General features: G+C 37.2%; 1 protein-coding gene across 2 annotated transcripts in view; it reads left to right on the forward strand.

Annotated features, from left to right (window-relative positions):
- pea (ATP-dependent RNA helicase pea) overlaps positions 1-18,098 on the forward strand; it is a 358,942-nt gene that overhangs the window by 299,974 nt on the left and 40,870 nt on the right. For both annotated transcript variants that reach the window (XM_090371271.1, XM_090371265.1), the window contains exon 22: positions 11,064-11,144. In XM_090371271.1, coding sequence (XP_090227397.1) covers positions 11,064-11,144 — 81 coding nt within the window. The remainder of the gene's footprint in view (positions 1-11,063; positions 11,145-18,098) is intronic.

Genomic DNA, 18,098 nt, shown 5'->3' on the forward strand with positions numbered 1-18,098 from the left:
TATATGGAACAGCTACATAGTCAGGCCCATTCCCAAAATAAAGAAACCAAAAATGCCAAGGACTATAGACTCATAGCCATAAGTTACACCATCTTGGAAATTTTTGAAAAGACCCTTCTTTCAGCTCACCCAACACTGCTTCGGGCATTGCCCTCTGCACCTATACTCCCTCTTATCTGGAAGATCAACCATCACAAATCTTCTTGAGACCTTTTTCCAGATGCAGAAAGCTCTCAACAGTAAGGAACAGCTCAATATTATCTTCCTCCTAGACGTATCCGCAGCTTTTGACAATATCTCGATAACGGCTCTGGAACAAATTTTATCTTTCAACTCCAAAATACAAGGCAATCTCCTGAAGATTTTATGTAACATTCTGAAGGAAAGACACCTCATAATCTGTAATGACGATTTTATTGCCCATCACTCCATTTCGCAGGGAGTGCCACAGGGAGGCGTTCTCTCCTCACTGTTATTTGCTGCAGCTCTGGAATCATTTTTTGCATCCCATAAAGACAACTTTATTACATATGCTGATGACCTGAAATTCTTTATCAAATCTAAAGATCTACATGTTAAGCAAACAAATCAACAAGCCAATAACACAATAAAAGAACTGGAGTATTACCTCGACTGTATTGGACTACGTTTAAACCCAAGCAAATCTGCCCAGATGACAATTACAAAGAAAAAGAGCAGAAACAATATCTCTATGCTGGTAAGCAGATGCAAAGTTCCAAAGGTTAAATCGCACATAGACCTTGGCCTAAAATGGGATGAGGGACTAACATTCTCCAAGCACTTTGATTATATCAAAGCTAAAACATATGCAGCGCTCTGGGCTGCCAAGCAGGAGTTAATTGGCATTAGAAACCCAGATCTTGTTAAAAAGTATATCTTGAAATGTATACTTCCCATCCCACTGTATGCTTCACAGATTTGGTCTACCAAATACGGAGGATGCGGAAAGGTCAGGGAATGACCACCGCATATCCCGGAGCAATATGGCCTTAGTTGCTAATGCTCCTAAAAGCCAAATAACTCACAGATTTGGCCCTCTGCCTCACCAAACAACCTGAAAGCTTTCCTAAGTATTGAATACTGGCTCTTGCGATGGCTGAACAGGATCTCGAATCACCCATTTACTATCTCTAGAGCCATCCTGCTTTCCAATCTCAGCAGTCCTCCCTGGAAACAGACAATTAACGAAAGAAACATTTTCACATTAGTCCAAGTGCTAACAGGAAGACTAGACGCTCCCAGTATTGACGGCTTGTTTCACCTCGTTAAAAAGCCACCAGGATTGCTGAAATGACATCCTCTTCAAAACAACTTAAAAAACCTGGACAGCCTAAGTCGCTTTTTTCCAGCAAATACAATAGAACTCTTCAATCAACTAAGAATTGAACCGGAAAAGCTCTGTAACGAAAAAGCCTATAGATTGCAAGGCTTTTCTGTATCCTGTCGTCTTCTGTAACTGTAGTGCACAGCCACTCGGCTCAAAAACTGCATTTAGTTTTGATCCCTTTTAACTATATATTCTCAGTATTCTAGATGCCACCTAAGATGTTGAAATTTTAAATATTCTATGATGTTAAAAGATGCCAAAATTTTAAATATTCTATTATAAAATCATAATTACTCATGTATTCCAAAATTCTGCATTCAACCTTTCAGGGTGAACTTCCCATGGACTCCTTTTGCTGATGGGTCCGCTTCACACCTTAGAATGTAACTCTCACCCTTCTAGCCAATGGTTGTCCCAGGGTGTCTCTTCAACAGAGAAATAAATTGATAATAATAATAAAAAATCCTGGCGGAATAGTTGCTTTGTTATAATTGATATACTGTATACAGAATTTGATATCTGATTAATGAAAGAAATATGTATTAATATTTTAATTAATTTCTGATTGTGATTAAACAGATTAGTAGCATATAAGGTATGATCAAAAAGTTCTGGAGATGAACTGATATTTGGAAAATGATGAAATCTTTACATACTATTCAGATGGTTCTCCCTTTTGATGAAATAGTCTCCTCGACACTGTGTACACCAATTCCAATTCTTGTGCATCTTCTACACTGCTCAACAAAATTAATTAATTAGAACAATGTTTTTCATGAATATTTTATTGTGAACAGTGTTGCCGAAGGTGAATATTTGATGTAATAGACATCCTTGCGTGCAAATTCTGAGTATCAAATAGAAATCGATCCACCATCTTACAGAGCTGCACATTATTCAAATTATTCATGCCTATAAAAACACAGGTTGCAACCACATTCCTTCTTGCCAATTTTTGGCATGCTCAGTGGGATTGCCACATCTCCAGTACTTAGGATGGCAAGTCATCATTGTTTAATGATTCTCTGAGATGGCAGGCCATTGGACAACTTGAAGCTCTGCAATCGCAAGTAGCATGTTGGCTTAATGTGTCATGCAGTGTCGTCTTGACACTATGGAAGCTGTTTCAGGAGATGAACCATTACAAGAAGAGCTGGTCAAGGTTGTCCGAGGGCTATGTCAACCAGAACAGACTGGTTCTGTTCTGGTTGACATAGCTCTAACGCTGTCTGGCTCTAACAGCAAGACAGAATCCTACAGAGTCCTGTCATCAAATGTCTCTTGAGGTTGCTGTGGCCACAGTGAAAACATTTCCATTCAGACTGTGTTAAGTGGGCTGAAGTGAACTCTATGCAAGGATGCCAGTGGTTTGTATCCCATTAACCCCAAATCACTGCAGAGCTCATTGAAACTGGCCATGAACATGTGATTTGGAGCCCTGACAAATGGGGTATAGTTCTCTCTGATGAGTCTTGTAGCCTACAAACAGATTCTAGGCATTATTTCATCTGGAGACAACGTAGAATGCAGTACCATCCCTCCAACATCAGAGAAAGGAACACTTATGTGGAGGCAGTGTTGTATGGGGCAGAATAATCAACGACCGCATCCCCTCTTCATGTTTTTGATAAGGGTACCATAACTGTGCAGAGGTACCAAGAACAAATTTTCGAACAATATGTGCAACTTTTTAGGGGTGCGGTTGATATTGATTATCTATTCATGCAAGATGCCACTGCATATAGAGCCCAAGTGGTGGAGAAATATCTTGGAATTGAAGATATCCAACAACAGATAGTGACTGGAGGGAGTCCGAGTAGTGTGTATGCGGGGAGCATTGTCGAGGCCACGTTATGTCAAGGATCTGGGTATATTCTTACCACATGTACGCCATATCCAAAAATTTCATTACTTCATACAGCATGTCCCACCCACTTTTTCTTACTATTGAATACACCATGAATTGTCAAAATAATAGAGCAAGCTTATCTGCGAAAAGATCTAAACCTCCCAAGGACTTCCTAATTCATTTCACAAATATACGTGGTCTCAATTCTAATCTCAACGATGTCCATTTCCACTTGCAGTCTTCCAAACCCCATGTACTTTTTCTGACTGAATCTCAGTTATCAGTTGATTCAACTACTGCTCATCTCAGATGTCCAAATTATTTGCTGTATGATTCCTTTCGCCTCAAAGGTGGTACTTGTGCATATGTCCGTTCTGATATTCCCTGTCAGAGACTTGGCAATTTGGAATCTCCTCTCTTTGATCTTCTCTGGCTTAAAATCTCTCTACCTCATTGTGTAAAATTCATCTGTTGTCTCTACCGTTCTCCCAACTCCACTAATCACTTGGAGCTCTTTGACTTCCTCTCTTTGCAACTTGACTTTCTCCAGTCCAACTTTTCTAACAGTGAGGTAATTTTCCTTGGTGATTTTAACGTTCACAACTCCGGCTGGCTTCCGTTTTCTAGTCACACCGACCCAGCAGGTCGAGATGCTGAGGCTTTTGCAATTACTAATGACCTAGCACAGATTGTTCATTTACCTACAAGAATACCGGACAATCCTAATCATACAGCCAATACGCTTGATCTTTTTCTCACAAACAACCCTTCTAAGTACAAGGTTGAAGTGAGAGGTCCTTTAGGTTGAAGTGAGAGGTCCTTTAGGCACTTCAGATCACAACTTGGTGATTGTCTCTTCTCCAATGGAACCTTTATCTCATGCCTATTCCCAACCTCGTATTGTTTGGCATTACAAGAATGCAAAATGGGATGACCTGCGAGACTTCTTTTCTTCTTTTCCTTGGTCTGATTACTGTTTCAAAACTTCTGATGTCAACGTTTGCTCAGATCGTGTCAGTGAAATTATTCTTGCAGGAATGGAATCCTTTATCCCACACTCCACTTTAAAATCTCGTCCTTTATCTAAACCTTGGTTTTCCAATAAATGTGCTAAGGCTGTCCAAGAGAAGAACGTTGCATATCGTAATTGGCTTGTTTCTAATTCTTCAGTTTCATTTTCTGCCTACACCAAAGCTCGCAACAATTGTAAAGCAGTTATTAATCAGTCCAAACTAGAGTTTGAACAGGCTAAGAGTAGAAAACTTGCTTCTTGCCCTAATGGTAGCCGAGCATTCTGGTCTCTTGCCAAAGCTATTGGCTGCAACTTTTGCCCATCTCTGCTCCCACCTCTGTCCAAACCAGATGGTTCTGCTGTCACTTCAGCCAAGGATAAAGCTGACCTGCTAGCATCCCATTTTTCTTCGAGCTCATGTATTAATGATCTTGGTAAAACACCTCCCACCATTCCTAACACGCTCCATTCAATGCCTCCTGTGGTCTTCCGTCAAAAGGATATCAGAAGGATTTTGATGAATCTTGATGCTAAGAAAGCTCCAGGTCCGGATGGTATTTCTCCACTTGTTCTCAAAACCTGTGCTCCTGAACTTACTCCTATTCTTTGCCGCCTTTTTTCACTTTCTTATTTCAAAGGTGTTTTTCCTTCTGCTTGGAAATTTGCTCATATCCAGCCAGCTCTTAAAAAGGGTAACAAATCCCTCCCATCCAATTATCATCCCATTGCAATTACTTCTACTCTTTCTAAAGTAATGGAGAAATCAATTAATCGCCAACTCTTAAACTACCTAGAAACCTTCCGTCTGATCAACGATCGCCAGTATGGATTCCGTCAGTGTCGATCCACTGGTGATATTCTGGCTAATGTTACCCATTTATGGACTAATTCAATGGAAAGGTTCGGTGAAACACAAGTAGTTGCTCTTGACATCTCAAAGGCTTTTGATCGTGTTTGGCATAAAGGTCTTCTAAACAAGCTTCCATCTTATGGTTTGCCAACTGTTTTTAGTAATTGGTTATCCAGTTTTCTCTCTGATCGCTCACTGAGGGTGATGGTAGATGGCTCTCTGTCTTCTAACTTCTCCACTAATGCCGGTGTCCCCAAGGTTCAGTTCTTTCCCCCACTCTTTTCCTCTTGTATATCAATGACCTTCTTCCATTGACTGGAAATCCTATCCATAGTTTTGCCGATGATAGCACATTGCATTCAACTTTCCATTTTGAGAAACCTTGTCCAGCTCAATCAGCTTCAAGTTCTCGAAAATCTGCTGCCAATTCCTTAAATGCCGATCTTCAGGTAATTGTCCAGTGGGGCAAAGACAACTTAGTTGATTTCAACCCTTCTAAAACTCAATCTTGTCTTATATCTCGCAAAAAGGATTCTTCTGCTCCTATGCTTATCTTTAGTGACACTCCGATTTCTAGGCAAAATGATATATCTCTTTTGGGGATTACCCTGACTTCTAATCTCTCTTGGCAAAAGCACATTACAAATATTGCTTCCTCTGCATCTAAAAAACTTGGTTTTCTCTTTCGCTCTCGGCGTTACTTTTCTTCCAAACAGCTGCTCACTCTGTATAAATCGCAAACCCGCCCTGCCATGGAATATTGTTCCCACATCTGGGGTGGTGCCCCCAAAACCTCTCTCAGGCTTCTTGATTCCATTCAGAAGAGGGCAGTTAGGTTAATTAATGATTCATCTCTAACAGAGTCTCTCCACTCACTTTCTCATAGATGCACTGTTTCTGCTGCATGCCTCTTCTACAGATACTTCCATGGGCACTGTTCTTCTGAATTGGCTTCTATAATTCCTGCTCTCTCTTTCAAAACAGTCCGAACACGTGCCGCCACCAGCTAACATCCATTTACTGTCCAACTTCAAACCCACAGAACCAACTTTTCATCTTCCTCATTTATTCATTCAGCTGCCGTTTTCTGGAACAACCTTCCTTCATACGTATTTCCTGAAAATTACAATCTACAGAAGTTCAAGTCCAATATCAACAAATATCTTCTTTCGTCCTCTCAACCTCCAACTCAAGCACGGTACTAAGTACTATAGGTTATAATACCTCTCGTGTTTGGGGTTCTCATAAAAAAAAAAAAAAAAAAACTGCCTTTGGCAGCACAATCACCAGACTTGAACCCAATCAAACATGAGTAGAATGCCCTTGGGCTTTGCATTGTATGCCAACAGCCAACTCCTCGGTGACTTAGTGAACTAAGGTCTGCACTACTGGAAGAATTGTATTTGTTGCCACAAAATCTTATAGATACCTTATATCACGCATGGCTCAATAATATCAGGCTTGTTTAGCCATTCGAGGGGATCATGCGATTTACTGATGTAATATGACCATTTTGGTCATTCTTATACAACCCCTATAAATGTTCCTTATAGCTGTCTGCAGTTTCTCACTGTCTCCTTATTTCATCGTTATTCTATGGTACACCACCATACCAAACTTTGGTCCTGCTTCATTGCAAGCTGCACAAGTTACACCACTTTTTCTACATGTTCTGTTAATTTTGTTGAGCAGCGTTGAAGCATTCTTGATAGACTTATTTTTAAATTGCTAATAGTGCCTGTATTATGTTCTGATTAATTTCCTCAGTCAATCTCTGACCTTTCAAGGAAAGCTTTAAGTTTGGGGAATGGAAAAAGAAAAAAAAATCACAGGGAGCTAAAACCAATGAGCATGGCAGATGGGGACCAGTAATAGAGTTCTTCACAAGAAATTCTGGAATGGAAAGTGCTAAGTATGCAGGGGGTAATATCATGATGCAGCACAAATTTATAATGAAAAATGCCTGCAAGTCAAAAAATAGGATGAGTATGATTTCACATTTGATTGAGATTGACCCGCTTTTTTTCAGGCATTGGAAAAATTTGAGTCTTCTATTTAGAGGACTGTTTTGTTTGTTTCTGGATGATAGCCACACCCATACCCACAATTTGTCACCAGTAATAATGTAAGAAACAGTATGGATCAGCAGCAGCATATTGACGTCCTGCATTTGAGAACTTGCTGCTCTCTGTGACACCTCAATCAAATCTGCAAGACTCAGACTTGAATGAAATGTGTTACATTCCCAAATTTTATGTTAAAATTGATTGACATGTCCCATAAGAAATACCACTTTCACTAAAACACAATCACACTTGATCAGATCATGAACATGAGTGATTGAATCATAGGTTTTTGAATTGAAAGCCAGCCAAAGTGAGAATCATTTTTTATGGATAAACAGCCCTCTTTAAACTTAACAAACCACTGAAAGGTCTTTGAAAAACGTATTGTATCTTCTTCTAAGGCTGCCTCCGTAGCCAGGTGGGCAGGAGCAGCAGTGCATAGCGCATGGTTCATCATTAGACTGGGGTTCGAGCCCGTGACCACCAAATACGGAGGATGCGGAAAGGTCATGGAATGACCACCGCATATCCCCGTAGTAATATGGCCTTAGTTGCTAATGCTCCTTAAAAAAAGAAGGGGAAAAAAAAAAAAAAAAAAAAAAAACCGAAACCAACCAAATCTTCTTCTAAAGCTGTTTCAACCTATGCTAATTGAGACTTTTGACAAATTGGCAATTCACGTGTTACTATGTCTAAATTAGTTATTGAACATGTTGCAATAAGTTTCAACTTGCTACAAAGCTGCGATTTCAAGATAGTCAATTCCCAAACATTTTTGATGGAAGAAAATCATACGTATTCCTAAAATTCATTGGTTTCAGAATTTATCATTAACAGTGAAAAGCCGTGTAGTTTTAAGAAATAAGATTTAATAAAGACTTTAATTTAATAAATGAAATTAATAAAAATTATTTAATCTATGATATTACTTAGTGCAATTGCATCATTACTACTTAGTCGAATTTTAAGATAAACTGAAGTTTGTGCATTAGTCATCATTATAATATCTTGTATTGTGAAATCCTTCACAAGAAGCCTAGGCATCATAATATTGATGCCTAATGCACTACCAGTTTGTCCTAAAATTCAACTATGTAATAATAATGATGAAATTGAGCAAAATAATGTCATGGTTTGAGTTTTCCATAGTTTCACACCTTCTGACCAAAAATTTTATTATTCTAGGAAGTACACCTTTTGGCATCTCTTGTATTATGTAATTAAGTCACAATTGAGCCTCTTTTACCTTTGGATATCCACCCACCCACCCACTGATCATTGGTCAAATAGCTTTGAAATGGGCCCACTGCGTCGTAGTACTCACCTGAGAATAAGTAACAGCAGCTTATTCTTATGATTGGATCATTAAATAATGCGCTATAAGTTGTAACATCTTTATTATCTGAGGTATTGTAACCGTACTTCACATACATAAAATATAGTCTTTCAGCTGTATGAAAATATCACCCAATGTAAGGACCACCACACACTGCATTTTCTCTAGCATTCTTTCCAGGCAGTGAATGTACTTTGGTAAAAATCACGAGGCTGACGTTTACACCAATTTTTAATATCAGAAATGAGTTCCATATCACTCTCAAATACCTTACCACACAGGTAAGGTATTTGAGAGTGATATGGTATGCCTTCGATCCAGCAAACAAACAAACAAACAAACAAAAAATCTGATGGTGTAAGGATTATGCTCCACCCGAGATGGGCAATCTTTGACAGTATCTTCGGAAACAATTTCTTGGAAAGTGGAACAACCATCTTTTGGTTTTCAGACCTTGATTAAGCTTTTCCAGGACAAGCAGCAGTATCTTTCTTTTTTCCTAGAAATGAATAAAAATGATGCAGTTTTGATCCGAGAAGGTGGCTATAAGTTTTGTCAAAAGTTTGGAAAGGTTTGACTTTTTATTTACAGATGATATCAATTTCGTGGATTGTTATTTGGTTTGTGGGTCATAATGGAAGTGCCGTGTTTCTTCACATGTGATGACCCCTTTAAAGCACTCAGGACTGCCAGAATCAAACCTCTCCAGAAGACTCTCACAAATCTCTTTCCTCACAGCCATCGTCTCTCACGTGAATAGGTTTTCTGTACCCCGGTCTGTTGATAATGGTCTAACCACTTCCCTTTGACATTTTTGCAGCATCCATCACTTGTCTGGTGGTTATGCGCCCATCATTTCAAATGAGCTGTCAATGAGTTCTTCATTTTCACTGTTTGTGATGAATGTTGGTCTTCCAGTTCTTGGTTTGTCCTTGATATTGAAATCACCTTCCTGAAATCATTGGAGCCCCTCTGGACATTACTTCAATCAGTTGTCTAGTCCTCCATAGATGTCCAGGAGTTTTCGATGGACAGATGTGGCCAACTGATCACCCAATTTGAACAGGAACTCCATCATACACTGCTGGCTGGAAATGGCTCTCACTTTTCTTGTCCATCTATATCTGCAGATATAAAAATACCAGAAAAATGATATTAGATATGTTAATGGGTGATTGGTAGTACAAGTGTACATCATAAATTCCTCCACCCTCCCCTTCTTTATGCACATGCATATGTGAGTAATTGTGTATTGCTTATTGACTGCCCTTGTATTATTATTATTATTATTAGTAGTAGTAGTAGCAAATGTTGTAAGAAGAAAGCAAGCTTATACAGCTTCAGCAAAAAAAAAAAGCTAATGCTTCCCATTTCACTTGGCCATCCCCTCTATCAGTTTATCTTATTTTTCCTTGAATTTATTCAAACTACCTTATTCATAATACCAGCTGTGCCAAGAATAGCAATGTTTCCAGCAAATAGGACACTAATGCCTTGAAAATAAGCTTGAATGACTTCACGGTGTGTATCAAGGTAGTAAATCATAAAAGAGCACTTTATCTTAACTGTGTCTGCATTAATTTCAGGAGTGTTTTTAATAAAATGAGTGAATTTGAACTTCTGGTTAGGATAACTAATGCTACATAGTGGGGCTAAAAGAAAAACATGATATCATCCAGAAATAGTGGATGATGACTGACTTTCTCTATGGTATGTATAATGCATTTAGGAATTATATGCAAAGTAGAAGGGGTATGTTAGTCACAGTGAAGTTGGAGGGTCAGGCTTCTTATCCATTGTAGCCTGAGCACATCAAAAGTTTTCCCAGATTCAGAACTTATGCATTGGATCATAGAATATGTGTGGTTCAGTTAGTTGGAAGCAAAGGTAAAACAATAGTGGTGCTTTGGTACAGATAAGAAGCTTATGAAGAATATGATAAGTGCCACTATATGCAGATGAAATGGGTGATCAAGTGCGAATGTCTTATTGTGGATCATTTCATGTTGCCTTTTATTGCTTGGAGCAAGTGGTGGGAACCCATCTTGGAGGGCGCCTCTGTAGCCAGGTGGGAAGGAAAAGCAGTGCGTAGCACGTGCTTCTTGATTAGACTGGGGTTCGAGCCCATCACCACAAAATACGGAGGATGTGGAAAGGTCAGGGAATGACCACCGCATATTCCCGGAGCAATATGGCCTTAGTTGCTAATGTTCCTAAAAACCAAATAACAAACAAACAAACAACCATCTTGGAGCACATTTTTTTAATAAACTAAATGATGCTTATTTGTATCAGTATATTAGAGAAAATACTAGGTGCAAGAATATGCTAAACATGATCATCACTCAGAAATGAGATGACGTCATTTGACCCACAATACAGGAACTATATATTGTTTACATATTATTTATTGTGATTATTATTTTTATTTTTTTGTAAATATTTATATATTTTATTTTTTATTTTTATTGTTTATATATTATTTTTGTTTTATTTTGGTGGGTGCACCTGTGTGTGGTTTCTTGTGTGTTCCCATGGTTTTCTTGCACTACTAATATCTCTTTTATTATTCAGATTAAATAATAACATTTTGTATTTTCAGTCTCTCATCATGGCGCTTGAGCAGCTTCACTCCCTAAGTGCATTAGATGATGAAGGGTTATTAACACGCTTAGGCCGAAGAGTAAGTAGGAGATTACATTTTAAGTGGGCTTTATTAATTTTCTTTTTTAAACTTTTTGTGAAAAATATATACAGTTAAGTACAAATGCCTTGAAATGTGTAAAATTTATTCAAACAATACTTGATCATATATTGAAGGAAGCAACAAAGTGGAATGTTAAGTATAGTTATTAATCATTATTTTGAAGTTGTTTTACATTAATTATTTCAGAAAGTGCATGAAGCATTACGTTGCTCTATGAGAATATACATCTCTTAACTAACCTTAAAATTAGTAGTAACTGGAGGCCACCATTAGAATAAGCTATTGAAATTGTATGGAATATTCGTACTGCCTGTCTTTTAATTATGTCTTAATTATGTTGGTTACATCTCCATTGCACCTCACTAAAGAGAATTTTTAAGGGAACAAAATGTGTAGTGTCTATTTATTTGAACATATCCTGTGGAATACAACTTGAAACTAATAGTTTTACACATATGGTGAATATGGGAGCCCCAATAAATCAGTCACACAAGAACAATAAATTATTAATTTTTTTATTGCTTTAATCAGAGTTAATAAGTGCACAGTCTACGTTAAAAACCAAAAAAAAAAAAAAAAAAAACATTGAAACATCACTGTTCACTGAAAGAAATAAATAATATTTATTTCTTTTAAAGAATAGTGTGAGTGAATTATACAAGGTGAGGCAGACAAACCTGACGATTTTTGAAATGAAATAATGTACTGAAATTTTAGTTTTGTATTTAATGATTACTATTATTTAATTAAATAATGTGAGAGAGTAATCATTTTAATGTGAGATGTTCTCTGTTATTCCTCACACATTATTCCAGTTTACATCAAAGATTTCTCCTCTTTCTGGATCATTTCTCCTGGAATTATTGCAACTTCATTCCTTATGGGTCTAGTAACATACATTTTACTCTTAAGGTAGCCCCACAGCCAGTAGTTACAAGTGGTTAAATCCGAAGAACATGCCAGCCATGGAACATCGCTGTTCCGTGAAAATGCATCTTGGAAACATTTCGTGCAACATACTCATTGTTGTCCTTGCCGTATGAGCAGTTGCCACATCTTTCTGGAAACATACAGTGTTAACATCAATTCTGCCTCCACGAAATTTCGTAGCATTTCCATGTAGTGAGCCGACGTAACCGTAACTATACCGCCTCCATTTTCTTCAAAGAAGTAAGTGCCTATGAGTGCAAATGACACAGTCCACACCAGACAGTAGCTCACTCACTGTGAAGAGGGTATTGATGGAGCTGATTTGGATCAATGTAAAACTCCATCAAATATAATAATGAGTGGTCAGTTTTAAAATGTTGTTAAAAAAAACACATTTGTATTCAAATATTAATCCAGTTTTCTTAATGAATCCTCCTCTATCATTCTTTTCAACATATGAAGATATAGCTGACAATGTCTTTAAACCTGTCTGACAGTAATGCATTCAATTCAGGCAAACTTTCAGGCTTATTAACTAATAATTTCTTATTTTTTAAACTTTACTCATCAACCTAACTTTTCTGCATTCAGGCAGAAAAACAAGACAGGATTATGGTTATCTGTGCAGATTTCTGATAGTGACTCTCCACTTTACCTGAACATTATGATTATGTGGTTCCCTTGGTTGTAGTGCAATCATTAGTATTGTCCTAATTGTAACTTCATTTTATATATCATAGTGATTTTATGTTCCCTGAGACTGCTTTGATATGCTGTGAGAAACTGCTGATTTACTCCTTTGTATGTAAATATACAATACAAAGCAACCTCAATACAAGTGCTTGCCTGGCAACCCAAAGGTCGCTGGTTCGATTCCCGCCTTGGGCTTGGATCACAGTAAAATGCAAAAAAAAAAAAAAAAAAAAAAAAAAAAAAGCAACCTCAATACAGGGTATTTTTGAAAGATCTTTGTCAAACTTTAAGGGCATGTTCTAAGGAACATAGGAACATAAAAAGTTCAAATGGACATAGGTCCAGAAATACATATTCTACCAGAGTTATAGCTAGTTTTCTTTTTTAACTAGAGGGAAGCTAAGGATTCTTGTCATTTAAAATTTTTTTTATTAAAGTAATTTATACACACTGTGTGTAAGTGACTAACGAGAGCTTTCCTTTGCATCTACATCAGAGCAAGTCTTCAAAATGGCCTTCTTGAGTTGCAATACATGTCTCAGGGCATCTTCTTTGGACAAGAACACATTCAAAAATTGCTGGAGCATTCCAAATTGTTTGACAGTCATCTGCAATCCATTCTCAGAGAACTGGAGTCGCCTAAACAAGAGCCTTGAAGTGCTTCCATAAGAATAAACCCAGTGTTTTTAAATCACACAAGCATGCAGGCCAATCATTTGATCCATCTCTACCAATCCAGTGGCCAGGATACTTATTATGGAGAAATTCTTGAACAGCAAGGCTAAAATGTCCTATAGCTCCATGCATGAACTAGATTTGCATGTTTCCAGCAGAACTTCTTTCAACAATGCAGGTAGTTCCTTCTCTGAGAAATGCCTGTAATTTTAGCCATTGAGCATAGGACAAAAAAAATGGACCAGCCAGTAGAGGTCTGCTCGGGACTGCATTTTTTTTATTTTTACCCAGCCCATCCCAAAGTTTAGATGGCCCTGCTCGACTCAACCCGAGTCTGAATTTTTTTTTTTTTTTTTTGTTTGTTTGTTTGTTTGTTATTTGGTTTTTAGGAGCATTAGCAACCAAGGCCATAATGCTCCAGGGATATGCGGTGGTCATTCCCTGACCTTTCCGCTTCCTCTGTATTTGGTGGCCATGGGCTCGAACCCTGCTCTAATCAGGAAGTGTGTGCTACGCACTGCTGCTCCTGGCTACGGAGGCGCCCCAATAATTATATAACAATAATAATTATGTGAATAGCAATAAAGCATAATATGAAATAAGCAAGGCCAATAGTCACACGAGCGACTTTCGTATTAAACATCATTGGCTGGCAGTGATAAGAAAGGAAACTCTGTATATAAAGGATTTCTATGTTCCCATAATGCATTTTGCGACATGTGGGAATCTTGTGTATAAGATTCCAGACCAGGGAGAGGTTGGTAGGTAGTTTCGTATTTAGGACGTTAAATTTAGTATTATGGCGACACCATTCAATGACAAGTGCTTTGTGTTGGAAGATTTTGTAACTAGATCTTAATTTAATAAATGTAATGGCCGAATTGAGTAGGGGGTTGTGGTTGTGTGAATGTACATGTTGTGTAAGTTCTGTGCTGGTTTTATTACTTCTGAAGCCGTTGTAATGATAATAAGCATGTGTATTGGAAGTTTTTGTGGAACCGTATTTTGTGGTAGTGCTCCCAATGTAGCATGCGTTACAACCGGATTGGCATTTAATTTAATATATTATGTTATTGATGTCGCTTATTGGATATTTGTGTGTCTCTTTATATGTATTAAACATAGTCCCTAATTTATTGTATGAAGAAAATGTTAATGTGATATCTGTGTTTGTGAACGCTTGGCAGAACTGTCTGGCAAAAATGCTGTGATAGGGTAGAATAATAAGTGTGTTCTGTTTGGTGTTATGATTACACAGGTTATTGACATTATTCCTGGCAACAGATATTTGTTTTGAATTAATTATAATTCGGCGGATAAGTCATCTTATGAACAACTGAACTTTATGGCATTGTGGATTTGATTGTAAAGAACAGACTTTTTCGTACTGAGTGGGTGATGTGATTCAAAATGTAGATATTTTCCCATATGTGTATTCTTCCTATAGATCTTGGTTCCTAGTTTGGTACCTATTTTATATATTGTGAGGTTAAGAAAGTTGATTTTATTGTCAATTTCTATTTCAAGTGTGTAGTTTAATCTTTCGTGTATTGTATTGAATTTAATAAAGAGGGCCAAATGTTTGTCCAAATATTACTTTTGAAAACGGAAGTGTCTAGCTTCATGTAATATTGAGGTAAGTTCTAAGATACTATTAATGTTAAGGGAGGTGCGATTAGCTAAAGTGTTGTCGTTCTTTAGGAGTTCACGTAACGCTTGTAATGTGAAGGGTAAATGTACGTTGATGTATAAAAAAACGACATCGAAGGAGGCTAAGGTGTCTTCACTAGAAATTATAGCAGAATTTATTTGTTCGAAAGCTTGGTTGGTGTTGCTGACCTTAAATTTTGAAAATCTCATGAAGGGTGATATTATTTTAACTAAAAAGGTAGATAGGTTGGCAAAAGCAGATTTGCTGAAAGAAACTATTGGTCATAGGGGGTGGCAAAGCTTGTGTAATTTAGTAATGCCGAACATGTGTGGAAGGATGTTGCTGCATATCCCAATTTGTTGTAGCGTGTGCAGGTTGATTTCTTTATTAGATCTTAATCTTCTCAAAATACCGTCGAGTTTATTCTTTAATCTGGAGATGTTATGTGTATTGTCAATTTTATAGGTATCTTGGTTGGAGAGGATTTGTTCCATTTTATTGATATAAACACTTATCTAAGATTACGATGGTGTCTCCTTTGTCGGCTTTTTGTACAATAATGTTTGGGTTTTTCCGTAATTTGTGCATGTTTAATAATTGTTGTTTAGTCATATTGGTTTGGGGTACAAGTTGTGAATTAATTATAGTGTTGGTTTCATGCATAATTCGCCATTTGTCAGGATGATTTTCAAGTTTGGTTTGTAATTTGATGATGCAGTCTTTAATGGGATAATGAAATCTATCTTTCTCTTCTTGTTCCCTAATGGATTTGAACATGCTAAACACAAAATCACACTATTCCAAAATACTTGTTAATTATTTCATAAACAAACTTCATATTTCATTTTTGCAAAAATGTCTTACCTACAACATAATTCCTAAATTTGCCCATATTTTCACCAAAAATACCTGTAAAAGATACCCTCATATCATGCATCAAACATCAATTGCCATCATTCGAGAAGAATTACACAAAAGATTTCATAAAAAATACCATTCGCTACAACAAATACACAATATCAGATTCAAACTTAGAAAAGAGATGTCACTCCAAACATGGTCAGAGTTTGTTAACTTCAACAACACACGCATTAATGCAGCACTCAATGTCGTGGAACAAAGACATTTAAAAAAAATGGAACGCTCTCACACAAAAAACGTGAACCCCCTTGCAAAGTTCCACCATTAATATTTCATCACAATCATTTTCCACGGCTGAATTATCAGGGTTAGAGTATGGGTTTAACTTCGCCATAAGCGATTATCATTATCCCATTAAAGACTGCATCATCGAATTACAAACCAAACTTGAAAATCATCCTGACAAATGGCGAATTATGCATGAAACCGACACTATAATTAATTCACAACTTGTACCCCAACCCAGTATGTCTAAACAACAATTATTAAACATGCACAAATTAAGAAAAAACCCAAACATTATTGTACAAAAAGCCGAAAAAGGAGACACCATCGTAATCTTAGATAAAAACGTTTATATCAATAAAATCGAACAAATCCTCTCCGACCAAGATACCTATAAAATTGACAATACACATAACATCTCCAGATTAAAGAATAAACTCGACGGTATTTTGAGAAGATTAAGATCTAATAAAGAAATCATCCTGCACATGCTACAACAAATTGGGATACACAGCAACATCCTTCCACACATGTTCGGCGTTACTAAATTACACAAACCTCGCCACCCCCTACGACCAATAGTTTCTTTCAGCAAATCCGCTTTTGCCGACCTATCCACCTTTTTAGTTAAAATCATATCACACCTTATGAGATTTTCAAAATTTAAGGTCGGCAACACCAACCAAGCTTCCTTGAGCAAATTTTAACAATTCCGTATTCATTCAATTAACTTATTTCAACTTATTTTAATTTATTTTAAACTTCAACCTAAACTTCATTTCCATCCCAACTTCATGTAAATAAGCAGTTCAATCACGGTGAGTACCGTCTTTTAAGCTTTATTGCTATTCACACCATTAAGTCAATTATACAACGGTACATTAAGAAGTTCTATAAATCATCTAAGTGTCAATGTTAATTATATAAATATTGATAATCCCCCAGGACTAAAAGGAGCCAAGATGGAAACCAATTTATTTTCGCATTTAGAGCTCTCAAACTGACAATAATGACACTGACCATGACTTCTCTCTTTCAAAGAGACTGTAAAAGGACACAAGGAAGAAGATATCTCCAGCATTCCTGATATTGCATTCTTTGTCAGTACAACCTGTGAGCAAGCTCTTTCCTTTCATTGCTCAGAGATGCCTTGAAAATGCCACAGGTTCACCAAAAATGGTTAAAATCCAATCAGGAGATCTACTAAGGAGATCTACTGAGTTATTATTACAGTATTAAAGTCATAATACTGTAATAATAACTCAGACATTCTGAGTTATTATTACAGTATAATTCTTTAAGCGTAATTCAGATTCAAGTCACTCCACATAACACTGAATTCTTCCAAGGAAGTGATCATTGAATGGGTTCTATTAAATGTTTCTAAAGAAGAAATAGTCCAGGAATTAAAAGATCAAAATGTCACTCAAGCAAAAAGGATCATGATTAGAAAAAATGCCAACTTAATCCTTACCCGGAACATAATCTTAACTTTCAATACACCAAATCTACCTTCTATCAAAGCAGGTTACTTGAACTGCCACATTCGGCCATTTATCCACTCCCAGACAGCATGCCGTGGAGACGCAACATGTCCAAACTGTGGGTGCAAAACTCATACACAAACAGGATACATGGCACCAACACCACAGTGTCCTAATTGCAGGGACAACCATCCGGCTTACTCCAAAGGTTGTGAACTCTAGAAGTTAGGGGGGAAAATATAAAATTGAAAATAAAGTCATAATTTAAGTATGCCAGAATGTACTTATGCTTCTGCTACTCACAGTCACCAATCAATGGCATGTCAGACAGAAATGTCCACCTCTCCAGAC

The sequence above is a fragment of the Mastigoproctus giganteus genome, chromosome 1 (assembly GCF_048544385.1).
Source record: "Mastigoproctus giganteus isolate SK-2022 chromosome 1, ASM4854438v1, whole genome shotgun sequence".
NCBI classification, from domain to species: domain Eukaryota; kingdom Metazoa; phylum Arthropoda; class Arachnida; order Uropygi; family Thelyphonidae; genus Mastigoproctus; species Mastigoproctus giganteus.